Consider the following 18,852-nt stretch of genomic DNA (forward strand, 5'->3'; position numbering starts at 1 on the left):
GTTATGATGATGACGTAGTTTAATGGAAAGTGTGTGACATTTCAACTTAAATAATTTAAAGTCAACAATATCACAATCATAAAAGACGATCATGTTTTAATATTAAAGGGGATGAGTTGTAATATCAAATATATTCACCTAAATAGCTGAAGTCAAATACATGTCGATCAAGATTCGTAGGTTTGTACAAGCCGCATCTTTTGTGGATGTTTGCCCCTACACCTAAGCCTCGGAGTGGGCTTTATGTGTATGGAGTTGAAATCTCTATCAAACAAATGACTTGATATAAAAAGACCCCATTGGTGACTTTGGTTAAAAATCTCTAATAGGGAGCTATCTCCCCGCGTTGTTTTATTTCAGTACTCTCAATATCAGGACATCAATAGAACTGTACCCGCCATTCTGCCGATACTTCGTATGTATACTAATACGACAACCCTACGGAGTGTTAACCAAATGGTTACGTAAGTTATTTTAACTTATTTTAATCCTAGAGGATTAATTTTTATTATTATTGAAATAAACTAGTGGTTCTGTGAACTGTAGACCTCACTCAGATTCTTTTGCCTAAGCTGAGACTTTGCCTAAATGGTTGACCCTACGTACACATGTGTATCAAAACAAATAAAAGTAAAAGTATCTACACGTCTTATGTGGTACCTTTATCCTATATTATCTAAAAAAAAGCCGTAAAACTTTTTTTTTAGAATACCTATAAACCTGTCAATCACTCTAAATAATAAAATTGAAGAAAGGTTGATTTTGAACCTTTTTTTTTAAACAGTAGATCAAGAATTGGGATTATTTTTGTAGATAGAACAGAAGGGTATACAAGGGTCATGAATGCGGTAATTTATCTATTACCATGTTCAAAAGTTTGAGACCAAAATTGGACTTGGGAGACCAAATTTCAAGGATCGACGTGTCATGATTCAAGAAACTCAAAATTTCAAAGTTCATCAAAATCGGACCAGACAATCGCGAGTTATAGCGGAACAAATAAATACATAAATAAACAAACATCTAAAGTTCCGTGTCTAATAATCCTGCAGGAATAAGGGACGACTTTAGGCGAAGTACGAGGTTAATGAGGAAGTCTCAACCATTAAACCAAATAAACCCAAAAAGTCCCGAAATTTAAAGAGAAAATTTCCTTTTTATGGGTTGACCATTTTTGGCGAATTTGATCAAAATCGGACAAACAGTTCGTGAGTCAGGTATGGTGAAACAAACAGACAAACTTCCCATAAGGCAGGCAGGCAGGCAGGCAGGCTAAATAAATAAAAATCGTCTAAGTAAAGTTTAGACCTCTGTGTGTTCGTTCATTCATTCGAGAGGACTTTTAAGATAGACTATTACGACTTTCGTCAAAATATAAAGACTTCATCCATTCAGTGTTTTGTCATAGTTGTTCCTCTTGTTTTACAGAGATATGTCAGATATGGCCGTACAATACGATAGATCAACAGATGTGACTGGAAACCTCACTAGGATGGAGCAGGCATTCTTTACTGTTCTTCAGTTCTTCTGTGGCAATACCAGTGCCAGACATACGCTGGAGGAGTATAAGAACACCCAGATGTTCGGAGCTAAATCGTAAGTAAAAAGAATAAATTGGACTCATATTCCGGGGTCTGGGGTTCGAGTCCCTGTAGTGACATAGATACTTACTTACTTTCCGTGTCCGCAAATGTCACCAACTTTAGATTTGAAATCTCCGGTGATTTGCCACATATGAGGGGCATACTACGGAATGGGTATGCTACAACCCAGACACCGAGAGTCAGTGGACTACATTGGTAGCAGTTGTTTCACGAAATAAAAACAACGATGAATCACTTCATCTTGAAAAATAAAGTGTAATTTCGAGTAAAACGCTACTCGTTTAAAGTAGAAGTAGCCACTCAATTGTCCTCAGGAGGCTGAGTGCACACCGAATTCCAAACATAGATGAGTTGAATCCTCCTCGTCTAAAACTTTAGCAAAAATAGCTCATGTTTGTGTCGACTGAGGAATAATTTGAGGCCCTCGCCGGGGATCAAACCCGGGACCTCCGGTGTTATACCCACTTGTCCACGAAGGTTGCTAACTAATCAATACTTTTTCTATTAATTTTTCCAGGGTGGACAGGATAAGTGATGAGTACATTCAGAATTCTACCAAACCAGACGCGGAGGACACAAATATCACCTCGGAAATCACACTCACTCCATTCTGTCAGGATTTTTACAAGCTCTTGAACAAGTTGTTTTTCTACTACAAAATCATGATCGAAACTTTCTTTAGGTAAAGTGCCAAGTTCGATTCCCTCCGTTCCGATAAAAATATATTTCCCCATCCGTGGCAAATAAATGGATGAGTGGCTTAAAGGAGTAAAGGGAGAACGGGCTCTAGTCTTGATTTTAAATCATTACATGAAAGTAAAATCAAAAGTAATAATAATGATAAACTTCAAGAAATTAGGTAGGTAGGTACATAGGTACGATCGAATAAACTACGGGCTAAAAAATTCCCGGAGGGACGGGCCAGCTTATTAGCCATTCTTTTTCTATTCTAGGGGCAAGATCTTATACTACCCTCACACTCCCGCTACAGCTAGAGTTATGCAACGTATCAATTCTACATTCCAAAGTATACATGATGTCATGTCCCATCTCACCACTAATGTGACCAGTGTCACTCAACTGTTTGACAACTTTAGAACATTCCGGGTAAGTTACTATGTTGGTTTTATCTAATTGCAGCCATTTGAGGCTAAGGAACTAGAAACTAGATATTAATAAGCACCATTCATATTTTATTTCAGTTCAATTGAGAGAACTTCTTTCGTCTGAGTGAGGCTCAGTGGAATTTATTCATTTTTGGCGTCCCCCCTCTGTAAGGTTTCCTCCTGGGGATCCTCTGGTTCAAAAATGGATTAATGGGGGTTGATATGCCCCAGTGTATTTTTGTCCCAATATGAGTCTGAAATGTCCTGCTAAGAACCTAGAAAGTTCTGATTCTCATTGATTAGATTAACTTAAGTATGAATTAATTCATTATTTGTTTACAGAGATTTTTGGACGTACCCAACGGAAGGCAGGCCATCAGGAATGAAATCTTGCGATCTGTTGGTAATCAAAGCCAGAAGAATAACAGTGATAAACTGAACATTCAAGAAATTAGGTAGGTAGGTACATAGGTACGATCGAATAAACTACGGGCTAAAAAATTCCCGGAGGGACGGGCCAGCTTGTTAGCCAATCTTTTTCTATTCTAGGGGCAAGATCTTATACTACCCTCACACTCCTGCTACAGCTAGAGTTATGCAACGTATCAATTCTACATTCCAAAGTATACATGATGTCATGTCCCATCTCACCACTAATGTGACCAGTGTCACTCAACTGTTTGACAACTTTAGAACATTCCGGGTAAGTTACTATGTTGGTTTTATCTAATTGCAGCCATTTGAGACGTTTAAAGCCTTTATTCATAGAGTTTTTAAAAACAGATAATTATCTTCACATAAGGAACAACTACTTGTGTTAATCTTTTAATTAATAAGCACCATTCATATTTTATTTCAGGTATTCATATTTTTTTTCATATTTTTTTTTTAGGTATTCTATTAAAAAAACGTTTAAAGCCTTTATTCATAGAGTTTTTAAAAACAGATAATTATCTTCACATAAGGAACAACTACTTGTGTTAATCTTTTTATAAAATAAAATAATAATCAAATTTGATTTTTTTGGATGGAAAAAAATAATAATGATAAAAAAAAAAAATAAATAAATACATACCTAAACATACTTTAGACTAGGATACATGGAAATTGGGAAAGTCAAGCATATTGTTTATTTTATAAAATAATAATCAAATTTGATTTTTTTGGATGGAAAAAAATAATAATGATAAAAAAAAAAAAAATAAATAAATACATACCTAAACATACTTTAGACTAGGATACATGGAAATTGGGAAAGTCAAGCATATTGTTTATTTTATTTTTTTATTTTTGTTAATATATAATACTGATTGCATAGATATCATTATTACATATATAATATCTACAATGATGATATTGAAAATTTATGGCATGGACTTTGAGAATTGATATTCAATGTAAGTAACTGCAATAAAATATTATTGTAGTTGTGGAATTCTTATCGTTCCGAAAGCGAAGAGATGAGGAAGACAGGAGGAGAGAAAGCCGGCCGTTCCGAGAACGAACCTGGTTTAAAAAATTCAAAATCCGCCCCCGGCGGAAATCAAACCCCTCGACCTAGAGCTTAGAAAAGGCAGATGAGATACCCCCCAAGCTAACTAGGCTGCCACTTTACGAGTATTATTGAGCAATCATATCTCGCAAAACTCCCTGAAACAACTCTAACTGAGGAACTCAATCGAATGATACGAAAATGACTAAATATTGATATATTATTGATGTTTTCTATTCACAAACCCACATGACAAAAATATTACACGGATTCATGAGTTTGATGAATGGAAGTTAGAAAAATGCCAAAAACTTCACACCTTGAAGTGGCATTACCTTGTTTATCCTGGAAAGTCCCCTAAAGTTCTACTTATCCAAGAGGGTTAATATAAACAAGTCTGTTCTATTCTATTCTATTCTGCATTATCCGTGGATTATCACGCACATTTTCGATCAATTTCGGAGGTCAAAGAGAAAAATTCTGGTAGAAAATGAAGAGGTGAAGTGTGGAATTTGTGTTGTAAAAGAATTTGATGTCATTTGTGAAAAGAATTTGGCAATAGCGATCTATTCTATTCTATTCTGCATTATCCGTGGATTATCACGCACATTTTCGATCAATTTCGGAGGTCAAAGAGAAAAATTCTGGTAGAAAATGAAGAGGTGAAGTGTGGAATTTGTGTTGTAAAAGAATTTGATGTCATTTGTGAAAAGAATTTGGCAATAGCGATCTTTGTGGTCGAGTGATGCGAATATCATACTAGGAGGTCCTGGATTGATTTTCGGCGCAGATTTTCGGCACTGTGTTTGGAATATTGGAAGCGGCACAAGTTCACATCCCAGCCGAGGCATTATTACTGACAACTTTGAAGTTCTAAAATTCTAAAATATGCCATATTCTGTACTTTGCACTTGTGATGATTGAATGGCTTACTAAGTAGAGTAAGTGGTATCTAGCGGCACAAGTTCACATCCCAGCCGAGGTATTATTACTGACAACTTTGAAGTTCTATGTTCTAAAATTCTAAAATATGCCATATTCTAACTTTATGTTGTAGAAAAGGGGGGAATCAGCCTAGTTAGGTTAGTTGGTAGAGCGTCTGCCTTGTAAGCACTGGGCCGCGGGTTCAATTCCCACCCGGGGCGGATTTCATCCTGGACGGATAATATTCGTTCTCGGAACGGCTAGCTTTCTCCTCTCCTGTCTTATTTCTCTCTTCGGGACGATAAGACCTTAGCAGTTACAGTTCCCTCGGGACGATAAGACCTTAGCACTTACTGTTCTCTCAATCAAACATCTAAAAAAAAATAAAAAATCAGAGATACCCTTTTTCGCGTTGTTAAACAATACTTTCTTAATGTCTCCCTCTAGTTCCTATCCATTTATTACTCGCAACAATGCCATTCTGATATTTCTGATCTATCACCCTAAACGTCCCGCGTCCTCTGAAATTTATTAATTCGGATGATTAATTTAGAAATTTCTCTCCACCCAGGGGGTTCGATCTTGGATCTGTCATCGGGAACACCTCTACCTCCTACCTGAGGAATGCTATCACCTCAGCGGGTCATTTATAAAGGTGACGCTTCATTACAATACGCGCCATCAGCGAGATTCTTGTAGATTTTATTTTATTTTATATCATTCTTCTTCTTTTTCTTTAATATTATTAGGTATTATTAATCTCTTCATAATCTGATTAACTGATAGAGTATTGCTCTGTGAGTGATTTTCCTTGTACCCGCTATGTTCCGCCCTATATATGTAGGTATGTCACAACTTTAGGGTTTCAAACATGTGTAGGATTTCGAATGTTCGAATAATAGAGGTTTGATATAGAGGGAACTGTAACTGCTAAAATCTTATCGTCCTGAAATCGAAGAGAGAAGGAAGACGGGATAGGAGAAAGCCAGCCGTTCCGAGAACAAACCTTATCTGTTCAGGATGAAATCCACCCCCGGTGGACCCGAGACTTAGCGGTTAATACAAGGCAGACGCGTTACCCCCCGAAGCAAGCCATTTGGTGAAATTCGCCAAGTATGTCAAACACCTAAAGACATTCGGTTTCTGCTATAAGATTTTGGGATCGATCTGGCTCTTTGAGGACCCCTTCAGGGCCTTTTTCTGAGTGATTTCCTCAGTTCACCGAACCACTAGTGTGGATACGCCACTTGTGTCTTCTTTATCTGAAGAACAAAACCCGCAGATAAATTCAGATTAATTTCAAACTTTTAATTAAACCCGTTCACCACAGACCGAGATTTTGTTCCTGTGAGGCATGCCCTTAATATTCCCATTTAGTTTTGACGTATTTTGGCGTAAAAATGAAATAAGTCGCGGGGGGAATAGATAGAGTTTCATTTGCCTTATTACCTTTGAGGCTGGGTACCTCCATTTCTAATCCTATTATTTTATGTTTCCGCGCGACGTTACAGCTTGCTGATCTGTGGATACCGACTTGGTGGAATAAGCACTTTCTTTTCCGCAAGAACCTATTGGGTTGTGTTCCATGGCAGGCTCTAAGGCTATAAGTTGTAAGCTAGGTTTGTAAGCGAGGTTTGTAAGCTAGGTTTGTAAGCTAGGTTTGTAAGCTAGGTTTGACAATATGAGTATTAAATAGGTTCCCAAACTTCTAAAGTTTGAAATTTCAAACTATTGTTATAGGCTGAACTTCATAATAGGTATACATACTTCCTGGTACTTTACTTTATCGACTTTATCCCCATTTACCAGTCGAGTTGACTTAACATTTTGTGAAATATCGAGTATTTTTCCTTTAGTTTGCCACTTTGGTCTGTCATCGGGAACACCTCTACCTCCTACTTGAGGAATGCTATCACCTCAGCGGGTCATTTATAAAGGTGACGCTTCATAACAATACGCGCCATCAGCGAGATTCTTGTAGATTTTATTTTATATCATTCTTCTTCTTTTTCTTTAATATTATTAGGTATTATTAACCTCTTCATAATCTGATTAACTGATAGAGTATTGCTCTGTGAGTGATTTTCCTTGTACCCGCTATGTTCCGCCCTATATAGGTAGGTATGTCACAACTTTAGGGTTTCAAACATGTGTAGGATTTCGAATATTCGAATAATAGAGGTTTGACAGAGGGAACTGTAACTGCTAAAATCTTATCGTCCCCAAATCGAAGAGAGAAGGAAGACTCTGGCCCTTTGAGGACCCCTTCAGGCCTTCAGGGCCTTTTTCTGAGTGATTTCCTCAGTTCACCTAACCACTAGTGTGGATACGCCACTTGTGTCTTCTATATCTGAAGAACAAAACCCGCAGATAAATTCAGATTAATTTCAAACTTTTAATTATAATATTAAACAAGACAATAAAACTTTGCTGTCAAAAAACACTAAACCAATATTTTGCTTTAGAGAAGGTGATTATGTATCCATATGCGAAACACTTAGAAACACTGATTGGAAATCTGAATTTGATAAACATGCCAACTCAGATGAAGCAACCGATTATTTCTACAAACACATGAAAGGACTGATTGTGAAACACATACCCCAAAAAGCTCTAAAGGATTTCAAGTTCCCAAAATGGGTCAGTTCCCCACTCAAAAACTTAATCCTCGCAAAAAAGAGAACGCATAAATTATTAAAATGATGAAGCAACCGATCATTTCTACAAACACATGAAAGGACTGATTGAGAAACACATACCTCAAAAAGCCCTAAAGGATTTCAAGTTCCCAAAATGGGTCAGTTCCCCACTCAAAAACTTAATCCTCGCAAAAAAGAGAACGCATAAATTATTAAAATCTTATGGCACTCAAAATCTGAGACTCCAATTCAGTTATCTTAGGCGCGAATGCAAAATACTTGCAAGTAGAGACTATTCTCGCTTCATACACGAAACAGAGTTGAATCTCCAACATAAATAAATAAAAATCGTCTAAGTAAAGTTTAGACCTCTGTGTGTTCGTTCATTCATTCGAGAGGACTTTTAAGATAGACTATTACGACTTTCGTCAAAATATAAAGACTTCATCCATTCAGTGTTTTGTCATAGTTGTTCCTCTTGTTTTACAGAGATATGTCAGATATGGCCGTACAATACAATAGATCAACAGATGTGACTGGAAATCTGACTAGGATGGAGCAGGCATTCTTTACTGTTCTTCAGTTCTTCTGTGGCAATACCAGTGCCAGACATACGCTGGAGGAGTATAAGAACAATAAGGTCAGTAAGATGTAGTCTTAACCAGTCACCCATCTAGAAACCATCCACGCGCATCGTTGTTCAACTTCAGCGATTCGTTGGTATGAACAGAGGTAAGTGAAGATTTGTAGATTCGTATAAGTTTAACCCATCCCTTGGGGCAGTTACCCCAAAACCTAAGCCTCAGAGTGGACTTTTTGTGTATGCAGTTAAGCTGGAAATATCTAGTTAAGATGAAAAGAGATTTGAAGTACAAAGTAGACGAAATGAAGTAGGTCCAAGCAAGAATAGAAAGCCCCTGGCTAGTTGACGGTCCCGAAATCGAAAAGAAAAGGAAGAGAGGAGAAAGATAGCCGTTCTGAGAACGAACCTTATCTGTTTAGGATGAAGTTCGCTCCAAGCAGGAATCTATAAAATCCGCCTCGCTACCTAGCAGCCTAGCACTTACAAGGCTGCCCCTTATCTATTTACATTTGAAACTTTGGTGATTTCGTTTTGCAGTTTTTTCTCGGATCAAAACCTGACTAGTTCGTTATATTTCCTGAATGATACTCAGGAGTCTCTGCAATACGTTGTACAACTTCTTCAGGTAATTTTAGAAAAGATTATTATTATTTTTTTGATCTTAAGTGCTTGCCACAAGATTCGTTTCCCACTTGATACACTTAGATAAATTTTATGACTAAATTAATTTTTTGACCTCAAGGTACTGAAGTACTAAATTTTTTTCAAAAGTTACTGAGTGTATTTTATGATGGTTGCGGGGGTTCGTGAGATTAAATCCGGGTACCTTAGGGGTACACGGGAGAAAAAAGGGAATGAGAACCGCTGCTGTAGAAAATCTTAATAGAGAAAAAACTGTTTCAATTTTATGGTTCTGCTTTTCAGTGCATAGATTTCAACAAGATAGTTCCGTACAATGATTCAGCCACGGCAGAGAACGATGCATTCCTGAGAATGGACAACAATACACTCTGGGCCCTGATTAACTTTACTCAGCCTGGCTATGACAAGCTCAAACCTACACTGACGTACTCTATTAGGTAAGAATTTCACATTAGAAAGTATTGTACTAAATACATAATCGTCATTTTTTTTCTTTCTTTGATAGAGGGAACTGTAACTGTAACACATTAGCGATCGCTTAGCAGTTACAGTAATCGTTCGCGCCGGGTGGGAATTGAACCTGCAACCCAGCAATTACAAGTCAGACGCTCTACCCTCCAAGTTAACTAGGCTGGGGGGGGGGGTTCAACGAAGAAGAAGAAGAAGAAGAAGAAGAAGAAGAAGAAGAAGAAGAAGAAGAAGAAGAAGAAAAAACAAAAAAAAAAAAAACAAACAAACAAACAAACCCAATCTTATATTATAAAATCAAGATCCCTTCTTCACTCATTCACATTTCACATTTCATATTCACACACTGATCGCTCTATCTCCTGAACCACAACACCTAGAAAGGTGAAATTTGGTAGGAATATTCCTTTTATGGTCTAGGTGTGCAATAAGAAAGTATTTTGCGAAAATCTAAACCGATCCTGAGATATGATCAATTTTCGATTGCTAAAATCTCCACCATAAGAAATACACAGAGTGCAGAGGCTGCGGGAGAGAAATGTTCCGCTCTCGACCAACATTTTGAGTTTCGTTTATGTTTTTAATTTGGTAACTATGCAGCTAATAGGGAGCGCGCAGCGCGACCGTATTTTTTTATTATTTTCTACAAGTTCGGCCATGCCTTTTCACAAGTTTGGCCATGCCTCGGGATGAACTATGCGGGATTCCGGAGCGAAGCGACGAAATTAAGCTAATAAAAATATAACTTTCATTTCAGAATGAGTACAACCCTCATCGGTGACACTTACATTAGCGATCACTTCTACACTCTGGACCCTAGATCTCGGCCCCTGTACGATTTGAAGTACATTACGTTTGGTTTTGCCTACCTACAAGATATGGTCGAGCAATCCATTATACAGGAACACACGGGACGAAAGTCGACACCCGGTATTGTTTTGCAACAGTTCCCCTATCCGTGCTACATAGAGGACCAGTAAGTAGACATGTGTAGTGATTGAGTTATAAAAATCTGGTGTGAACATCACACGACTTTCCTCGTCCTATTGAATTTAATCGGACACCACTCTCACTCCATTCTGTCGGGATTTTTACAAGCTCTTGGACAAGTTGTTTTTCTACTACAAAATCATGATCGAAACTTTCTTTAGGTAAAGTACCAAGTTCGATTCCCTCCGTTCCGATAAAAATCCATTTCCCCATCCGTGGCACAAGCTCTGCTTATACGGATGGGTATACCATTTATAAGAAAAAATGTATGTTCTGAGAAACAAATAATTGGAAACTTAATAATAAATTATTAAAGAAAAGAGAGAGAGAGAGAGAGATTTGATTGTGATAGACTCTGATAGAGGGGACTGTTGTAGGTCTTATCGTCCTGAAATCGAAGAGATAGAAGTTTGATTGTGATAGACTCTGATAGAGGGGACTGTTGTAGGTCTTATCGTCCTGAAATCGAAGAGATAGAAGAGAGGCACCCTTTCCAAGAATGAACCCTATCTGTTTAGGATGAAGTTCTCCCCGGGCTGGAAGCGAACCCGTGACCTAGTCCTTACAAGGCAGACGCGCTACCTTCCAAGCTAATTAGGCTGGCTTAAATTAAGCTTACAGTCAGAGTGGTCCCGGCCTATTAATGTCCACTTTTTAGCCCGTCCTTTCTTTATTATTACGATCGTAATAAAAAAAAGGTATAAGGGACGGGCTATTGTATTCGCTTCGGTGTCGTCTGTCTGTCGGTCTGTTCCCATAGAAGGACTTATCCAAACCTGGTCGACCTATATATGCAAAAAGCGGTCGAAATACCGGCAACCGCAGCACCTATCTCAACCAAACGTCCCTTCAGGATAAGATTCGAGTCACTCTTCAACTCTCTAGAGTAGTCTAGTCTAGGGCTAGTTTAGTGTTTATAGCATAGATTTAAGTATATAGGTTTTATTATAATATTGTGAACATGAACATACTATGTATACATCCACAATAAAATATATTGATTGATATTGACATTGGCTATAGGCAGTTAGGATCCAACTCTTTGACTAACCTTATTCCTTCAGGACTAACCTTATCCCGAAGGGACGATAAGACCCTAGCAGTTACAATTCCCTCTATCAAACCTCTTCAAACAAAGTTTCTTTTTCGGAGTTTCGAGACTTTCGATTTGCATTTTTTTCACCACTTTATACTTGGGAATTGAACTTTTATTCAAAATTTTCCCCTAATGCGTATCCTCTATTTGTCTTTGTTTCTCTACTCCTAGATTTATCAAGGCGGTATCCAAAACATTTCCCCTGTTCATGGTACTGTCGTGGGTATTTGCCTGCGCCATGATATGCAAGTCTATCGTATACGAAAAACAAGAGAGACTGAAAGAGATGATGCGAGTTATGGGTCTTAGTAATGGTGTACATTGGACGGCGTGGTTTATAGACTCGATTGTGGTTATGATCATTACTGCTGTGCTTCTGTCCCTGTTACTAGTGGTAAGTTGTTTGGACATGCTACGACACAGACCACTTGAGTCTAATGCAGCGATTTTCAACCGGGGGTACGTGAGAGACCCTCTGAAGCTACGCAAGAAAAAATTGCGTAATGGCGGACAAAAGCAAATTTTAAATTTTGACGACTCATCAGTGCAGTACAGTAAAGTACTGAATTTTTTCAAAAGGTACTGAGTGTGTATAAAACTCAGTAGTAATGGTACACAACAACCTAGGTATGGGTACCCGGTACTCATTATGATGGTGGCGGGGGTACGTGAGATTAAATCCGGGTACCCAAGGGGTACGCGGGCGACAATCTGATTGGCTGAAAATTTTAAAAATCAACCAATCAGATTACTTAATCCGAGAGTTAAACTTAAACCGAGAATAACTCACTTTGTGGACCCTGGCCTAATAGGCTGAGTGCGCGGACCAAGTCCAAACATCGACTTTTTGAGTATTGTATAGCGTTGGAAAGAGCGCGAAAAGATCTTGTTTTCGATCAAAGTTACAAACAACCAAAGATACTCACCTACTTTTTTGTGAAAAAGGAAGAAAGAAAAAACAATAGGGAATAATTATACTGAAATCAATAGTCTTATTATATTTAGGTTAATTAATTAATTAACCTAATTAATAAAGTAATTCATTTATATCTTACTCCAAAACCAAGTTTACAAAGGAAGGTTTACAATTGAAAACTTCATTTATACCTTACTCCAAGTACATCCGTGTGAATCGTTAGGTAATTTATTTCCTATCTCTGTCCAAAAGTGACAGTGCAGTAGTCCTAAACAATAATGAACGCGCCACACAAGGGATCAACAAGAGACCGCCTTAACATAATAGATAATAGGTTAATACATAATTATCTTATATCTTATTCCAATCACCAACCTCAGTGGTGCAGTGCTTAGCACGGTAGACTTTGAATCTGGAGGTTGGTGGTTCGAGTCCAAGTCAAGTTATAAAATTTAACGTAGTGTATTAATTAAATTGTTGAGTTTTCATTTATTATTTTTCAATATAACTCTTAGAACATACTGACTTTTTATAAATGGTATACCCATCCGTATAAGCAGAGCTTGTGCCACGGATGGGGAAAAACATTAAGCGGGGAACGACATTTGTGACAAGCATTTATGATTAACACAATTGAAATTCCTTCCTATCTTACTCCATTCCACTGTGCGAGCTGAAAGAAGAACTATACCCATCATGAACATCTCTCTTCCCACGCGGGCAATTCCCTACGGACGACGCCTTGTCATTAAATCCGTGCGCTTTGAGATTATTATGAGACCCACTGCCCGGGAACAATTCCAGAGATTTCCCCGTGCAGCCAGAATTCTGATACAGACGGATACATCCGCCGTGCGTGTTCACGGAAGAGGTTCTATCGTTGAAATCGCCGGGAATTCCTCTGCAGCCGTTCCCGGAAAGTTCTATGTGGCCACCGCGAAAATCGGAGTCGCGGTGGAGAGTGGCTCGCCAGGAATAGCCACCGGGGAGCAGAGAGAAGAGGAGAACAACGGCGAAGGTGGACAGGAGAAGTGTGGACGTAGCCATTGCAGGGTTTATACGCGACCTGGAAAAAATGGAAAGGTTATGGAATCTAACAATCGGGTAAAAAATCATGGAAAATCGTGAAAATTTAAAGAAAACCTGGAAAAGTCATGGGATTCGCCACCCGGTCAAAAATGAAAAAGATTCAAATTAAATATCAATTATTTCCAAAAAACGGCCTGCGGCTCATTCCCCTCTCATATGCCTTGACGTTCTGCATATTGCATATTTTATTCAAATGAAGGGTTAATCTTACTGTTTTTTAAGTATACCTCCGTCCCTAATTTTGTGGAAAATTCATAGAAATTTTCTGGACAAGTAATAAAATTTCATTCCAGAAAAAGCGTATAAACCCTGTAACACTGGGGATGTTGAATAGAATAGAATATACCTTGTCAAGAAAGAATTGAACTCGCGGAATAACTCGAACTTTCAGAATCAACAAAAAATTTAACTCGCGGAAAAAAGGTTACGAAAGAATTCACGCTGCTGTTTTTTCCTCGAGACTTGTAGGACCGAATGAAATCTGAGACCGTGAGAACCAGCTTTATAGAGATTTAGAATTTGCCAGGCGTACTTATAGGCTAAAAAAAAAAAAAAAAAATATTATCTCTTTTTCTTGGAAAAAACCGCTGGTCTAATGTAAGGGACCCTATGGAGACAGATAAACCCAATTTTAACCGTTGCGAGTATGGTAAAACAAGATTCGTATAAGCTCTAATTAGAAGAAGAAGAAGAAGAAGGAAAAAAAAGAGCTTTACTTGGAAATCACTTCGTGCTTTCAGCCAGATTAATCCCGTGTTATTTCCTTTGCTTCCTCATTGCAGTACGGTCACGTGATTCAACACTCAAACCCGGTCATCATCTTCATATTCCTCGTCTCCTTCTGTGTGGCCACCATCGTACAAAGCTTCCTCTACTCTGTCCTGTTTGATCAGGCCAATATTGCAGCTGCCTCGGGGGCCATTATCTATTTCCTACTCTATTTGCCCTATCCGTTCCTGTCCAACTGGCTCAACGTATTGCCGCCCCTGGTCAACTATTTTATCGTGAGTATAACAGTGTATCTTATATCTTAGGGATGTACGTGATGTTCTCTTGGTTCTACAAATTCTTCAGCTTCAACAACTAACAATCGTAATAGGGTGGAACTTTCAAACAGCAGTTCATCCATTTTAATCACCTTCCCATCGAAAAATTAATCTTCAATAAAATTACCTACTAATCTAAAGAAAAGGAAGGAAAAGAAGAAAAATACCTAACCTAAATTGTATCACATGCATGTTATTGTTAGTGCTGGCTCTTAGCGGAATTCTGAATAGTTAACATAGTTGCTAGGTCGATATTGACCTTGACTTGCCTCTACTGGGACCGCGTTGATCGTCGTGCGTGCCGTGCTTGATTGCTTGGTGTCAGCACTTGGACCACAGACTTAGAAGTAATTGATACAATCTTATATTATAAGAACGAGATCCATTCACAGTTCATAGTTCACACACTGATCGCTCTATCTCGAGAACCACAATACCTAGAAGCCGGATTAGACAATTTTATTATCGACCCAGCACACCTATATGGGAAAACCCAGCACCTAAATCTGGAAGTATTGATCCTAGAAAAAAAAACCCATCCATTATTGACTACTCAGGGAGCTATTATAAATTATTTTAATATCCTAAACGGTTATTTATTGGTTAGGTTTGTATTAGACATCCTATGTATTGAACTTTGACATTATTGCTTACCGTTATATGTTTTTTGGATATTTCATTGTTGGATGCTTAATAAACTGTTATCTTTAGAGAGATAGATGAGGAGTAGGAGATTATTATTATGATCGCGAGATTAAATTCCCGTATACAGATATGCTATAGGTATCTGCAATGAAGATTCACTATGGGAAATACCCGAGATGTTTGTAGTTGAATACGGTACGGTACGCTACGGTAATGTTGAATGAGCCAAACATGATTAAAAGTAGAAGTGTTTTTGATGTTTTTATGTTCGATATTTTGAATTTTTTGACTCGACTTGGAGTCTTGGGACGTCCGATTCATCTTTTTATCACTTGATCCCATGAGTTTTATTTAATTATTTTAATTTTTACGACTAAGGTTAATTAACATCATCCCATGAGTTTTGATTTATTGATAGATGTCTTTGATCGTCTTATCCTTATCACTAAGTATTCTTTGTGAATTTGGTGAAATTTTCCTTGTCGTTTTATTCATACGCATGTGAAGTTGGATCAAAAAATAAACTTCCTTATTATTATTATTATTATTATTATTATTATTATTATTATTATTATTATTATTATTATTATTATTATTATTAAATTTCAACCTTCTACTGGGGTAAAGGGACCCTTTAGCCTTATTCAAGCAGTATAAAATAAGCACTATTTTTATTTCAGATGTGACTCAATTAATTCGATCCTTTCTGCCGGCTGCAAATATTCACAAAATATCCGGTTCCGAAGTTACCTATGTATTACCTCAAGATCCTGCAAGTATGGGAGCTTATGTCAGCTTGTTTGAGTCACTCAGTGAGAATCGAGACAAGCTGGGAATTGACTCGTATGGGATATCAGACACTAGTCTAGAAGAGGTAATATAGATTCTATGGTATATTTCATATTCCGTTACCTAGAAGATAGATGCACTTGTAAGGACCGTAGAAGACGTATGGAAAAATCTGGTGTGAACATCACACGACTTTCCTCATCCTATTGAATGGTCCTTATTTGGGTGTTCTGTTGTAACATTTACAATATCTCTTACCGTTTAGTCGATATTGCTGAAAACCGCCAAAAAGCGGTCAAAATACCGCCAACCGCAGCACCTATTTTCACCTCACCCTGCCTGAGTACGAAGCTAGCAGCTCACGATTGCTCAAAATGTCACCCATTTGGATATCAACCCCTTGCGAAGTTCCTTAACTTCCGTGATCTAGAGGGAACTAATGTGATCACCGCCTGGCTATGATATATTTAAGTATAATTCGTGAAATATTTTAAACTGACAAAAAAAAAAAAAAAAAAAAAAAAAAAAAAAAAAAAAAAAAAAATTATTTTTAAGGTAAACCTTGACCCTTGACAACTGGAGTGTGCCTGAAGGCATGTGATGTGTTCCAATCAACTCGACCTTAAGAAGTTGATGGGTATTAGTTATCCACTACCTTTTTTCCGCAAACAAATTTACCGTGTCTTCATTAGTAGGGAAACATCTCTAATCTCTGTGTATAGACTGTATAGGTAGCTAGAGAAAAAATAATCAATACGCGTAATAGTTTTTCTTTTCAAATGAAATGCTAATGATAAGGTAACGGTAAATGATAATTGTGGAGAAACTAAGTATTTACTTATCTCATAATGTGCGAGAAAAATGTATTGGTGTGGAAAACCCGGATTAAGCTCAGTATACTGAGGTAATCTGGGTTTTCCACACCAATACATTTTTCTCGCACTTATGAGATAAATAAGTACTTTGAAAAGAAGAAATAAAACAAACAAACGACCAAACAAATAAGCGAACGAACTAACAGACAAACTTGATGAATCTCTATGAATTATTGAAGTTTTTATTACCTTGTCCCACCTATATTATTATTTATTCTTCTTCAGGCGGTCTGAAGTTTTTCCTGCCACACACGTTCGGACTTTCTGAAGAGCGTGAGTGACTGACCGAATAAATAAAATTCATTTTCTTAGCAACCTCTGGGACCGAGTGGGATCACACTAGGCTTGCACACCTTAGGTCTCGAGTTCGTTTCCCGGTAGGGTGGAAGTTTTTTCGGCTCTGTGCTTGGAGTTCGGGGTGCAGTCGGGAGGACAATTGATTAGCTACTTCAATCAGGTAGCGACCAGTGGTATTGCCAGTGTAAAATGATGATACCAGTAGATGAAAATTAATAAAGGAAGCACGTAGTAATGCTGTGATACCCACTAAAGTTGTGAAGAAGCTCTCTGCTTCACCACAAAGATTCATGATTTGATTTGGTTTGAAATTCATCTTCTTTTCTCCTCTCCTCACAGCTCAATGTTGATGGGGATGCTACCAGTTTCGTCTGGCACAGCCAAAATCTACGATCATGATATTCGGACCGATATGACTACTATTCGGCGATCCCTGGGAGTATGCCCTCAGTATAACGCCCTCTTTGATAAGCTCACGGTGGAAGAACACATGTGGTAAGTGAGAAGCCGAAACTGGACCAAAACTTGAAATGAGTAGGCTATCTAAATTATTATTATCAAATATGACATTTTATCTACGGTGGAGTCTAACACATGTAACCGCACAGTGGACTCCACTTACACTTGTTATATTTCTTACTCAAAGAAAATTAATAAACATACCTTATTTCTCTTTGTCTAATATTATGTATTTCATTTATTAATTTTCTGCGATTGTTAATTTGTAATAAATAAACAAAAAGTATTAAGTCCAAGAATGGAAAAGACAGTTTTAGGGGGCTCGCGCGGTTACTCCAGTGGTAACGCACTTTATTTATTTAAGAGGTTTAATAGTGGAAACTGTAACTACTGAGGTCATGTCGTACCAAAATCAAACAAAAAGAGGACAGAATAGGAGAAAGTCAGTCATTCCGAGAACGAACCTTATTAGTCTGAATATTAGAAAATCAGCCATTCCATTCCGAGAACGACCCTCATCTGTTTAGGATAAATCCACCTCGGGCGGGAATGGAATTCGCAACCTAGCAGGTACAAGGGAGGCGTGCTACCCTTCAAGCTAACTAGGCTGGCTTTGACTAAAACTAAGCATAGATAAAATTATCAAATATGAGAAAGATAGTCATAGGGGCATGGTTAGTCCAGTAGCAACGCGCTTTCGTGGCATGCAAAAAGTCCCGGGTTTGATGACCGTCTTCGTCCAAAAAGTTCGTCAAACACTGAGTTGCATTGACCTCTCTTTCAGGTTCTACTCTCAGCTGAAGCAAGTGCCGAAGGATCTCGCTCAGTTGGAGATTTCCAATATGATAGGAGACCTCGGCATCCCTCACAAGAGAACCAGCCTGGCTAACACGCTCTCTGGTGGTATGCAGAGGAAACTGTCAGTCGCCATGGCATTTCAAGGTCTCGTATATTTGATGCGATAATGCATACAGGTTTGAGATTACAAGATCTTGTTGATTAACTTAAAGAGAAGGAGAAGAAGAAGAAGAAGAAGAAGAAGAAGAAGAAGAAGAAGAAGAAGAAGAAGAAGAAGATGATGAAGAAGAAGATGAAGAAGAAGATGAAGAAGAAGATGAAGAAGAAGAAGAAGAAGAAGAAGAAGAAGAAGAAGACGTCTTCAGTTTGTGCTTTCCAGCCCTATCTACTATTT

The 18,852-nt window shown here is 37.9% G+C and overlaps 2 protein-coding genes across 2 annotated transcripts in view; one reads left to right on the plus strand and one right to left on the minus strand.

Annotated features, from left to right (window-relative positions):
* Positions 1–331: 331 nt before the first annotated feature.
* The window catches only part of LOC103524403 (ATP-binding cassette sub-family A member 1-like), a 63,645-nt gene continuing 45,124 nt past the window's right edge, over positions 332–18,852 (plus strand). The window contains exons 1-15 of the mRNA XM_026833507.1: positions 332–464; positions 1,429–1,596; positions 2,122–2,286; positions 2,558–2,711; positions 3,053–3,165; positions 3,260–3,413; positions 8,235–8,405; positions 8,818–8,973; positions 9,273–9,427; positions 10,216–10,434; positions 11,716–11,938; positions 14,332–14,557; positions 15,921–16,114; positions 17,488–17,696; positions 18,445–18,602. Of these exons, the coding sequence (XP_026689308.1) occupies positions 418–464; positions 1,429–1,596; positions 2,122–2,286; positions 2,558–2,711; positions 3,053–3,165; positions 3,260–3,413; positions 8,235–8,405; positions 8,818–8,973; positions 9,273–9,427; positions 10,216–10,434; positions 11,716–11,938; positions 14,332–14,557; positions 15,921–16,114; positions 17,488–17,696; positions 18,445–18,602 (2,512 nt within the window). The 5' untranslated portion in view covers positions 332–417. The remainder of the gene's footprint in view (positions 465–1,428; positions 1,597–2,121; positions 2,287–2,557; positions 2,712–3,052; positions 3,166–3,259; positions 3,414–8,234; positions 8,406–8,817; positions 8,974–9,272; positions 9,428–10,215; positions 10,435–11,715; positions 11,939–14,331; positions 14,558–15,920; positions 16,115–17,487; positions 17,697–18,444; positions 18,603–18,852) is intronic.
* LOC103524398 lies at positions 12,514–14,054 on the minus strand. Its single transcript, XM_008489410.3, has 2 exons — positions 13,896–14,054; positions 12,514–13,526 (listed from the first exon to the last, which is right to left on the minus strand). Exon 2 carries the CDS (start codon positions 13,505–13,507, stop codon positions 13,112–13,114), a length of 396 nt encoding a protein of 131 aa, XP_008487632.1. The 5' UTR covers positions 13,508–13,526; positions 13,896–14,054; the 3' UTR covers positions 12,514–13,111.

This window comes from Diaphorina citri, unplaced genomic scaffold (genome assembly GCF_000475195.1).
Source record: "Diaphorina citri unplaced genomic scaffold, Diaci psyllid genome assembly version 1.1 scaffold97, whole genome shotgun sequence".
NCBI classification, from domain to species: domain Eukaryota; kingdom Metazoa; phylum Arthropoda; class Insecta; order Hemiptera; family Psyllidae; genus Diaphorina; species Diaphorina citri.

What these genes read in the sequence shown, in the direction of transcription:
- LOC103524398 (XM_008489410.3), bottom strand. Translation starts at nt 13,507, where the DNA reads ATGGCTACGTCCACACTTCTCCTGTCCACCTTCGCCGTTGTTCTCCTC.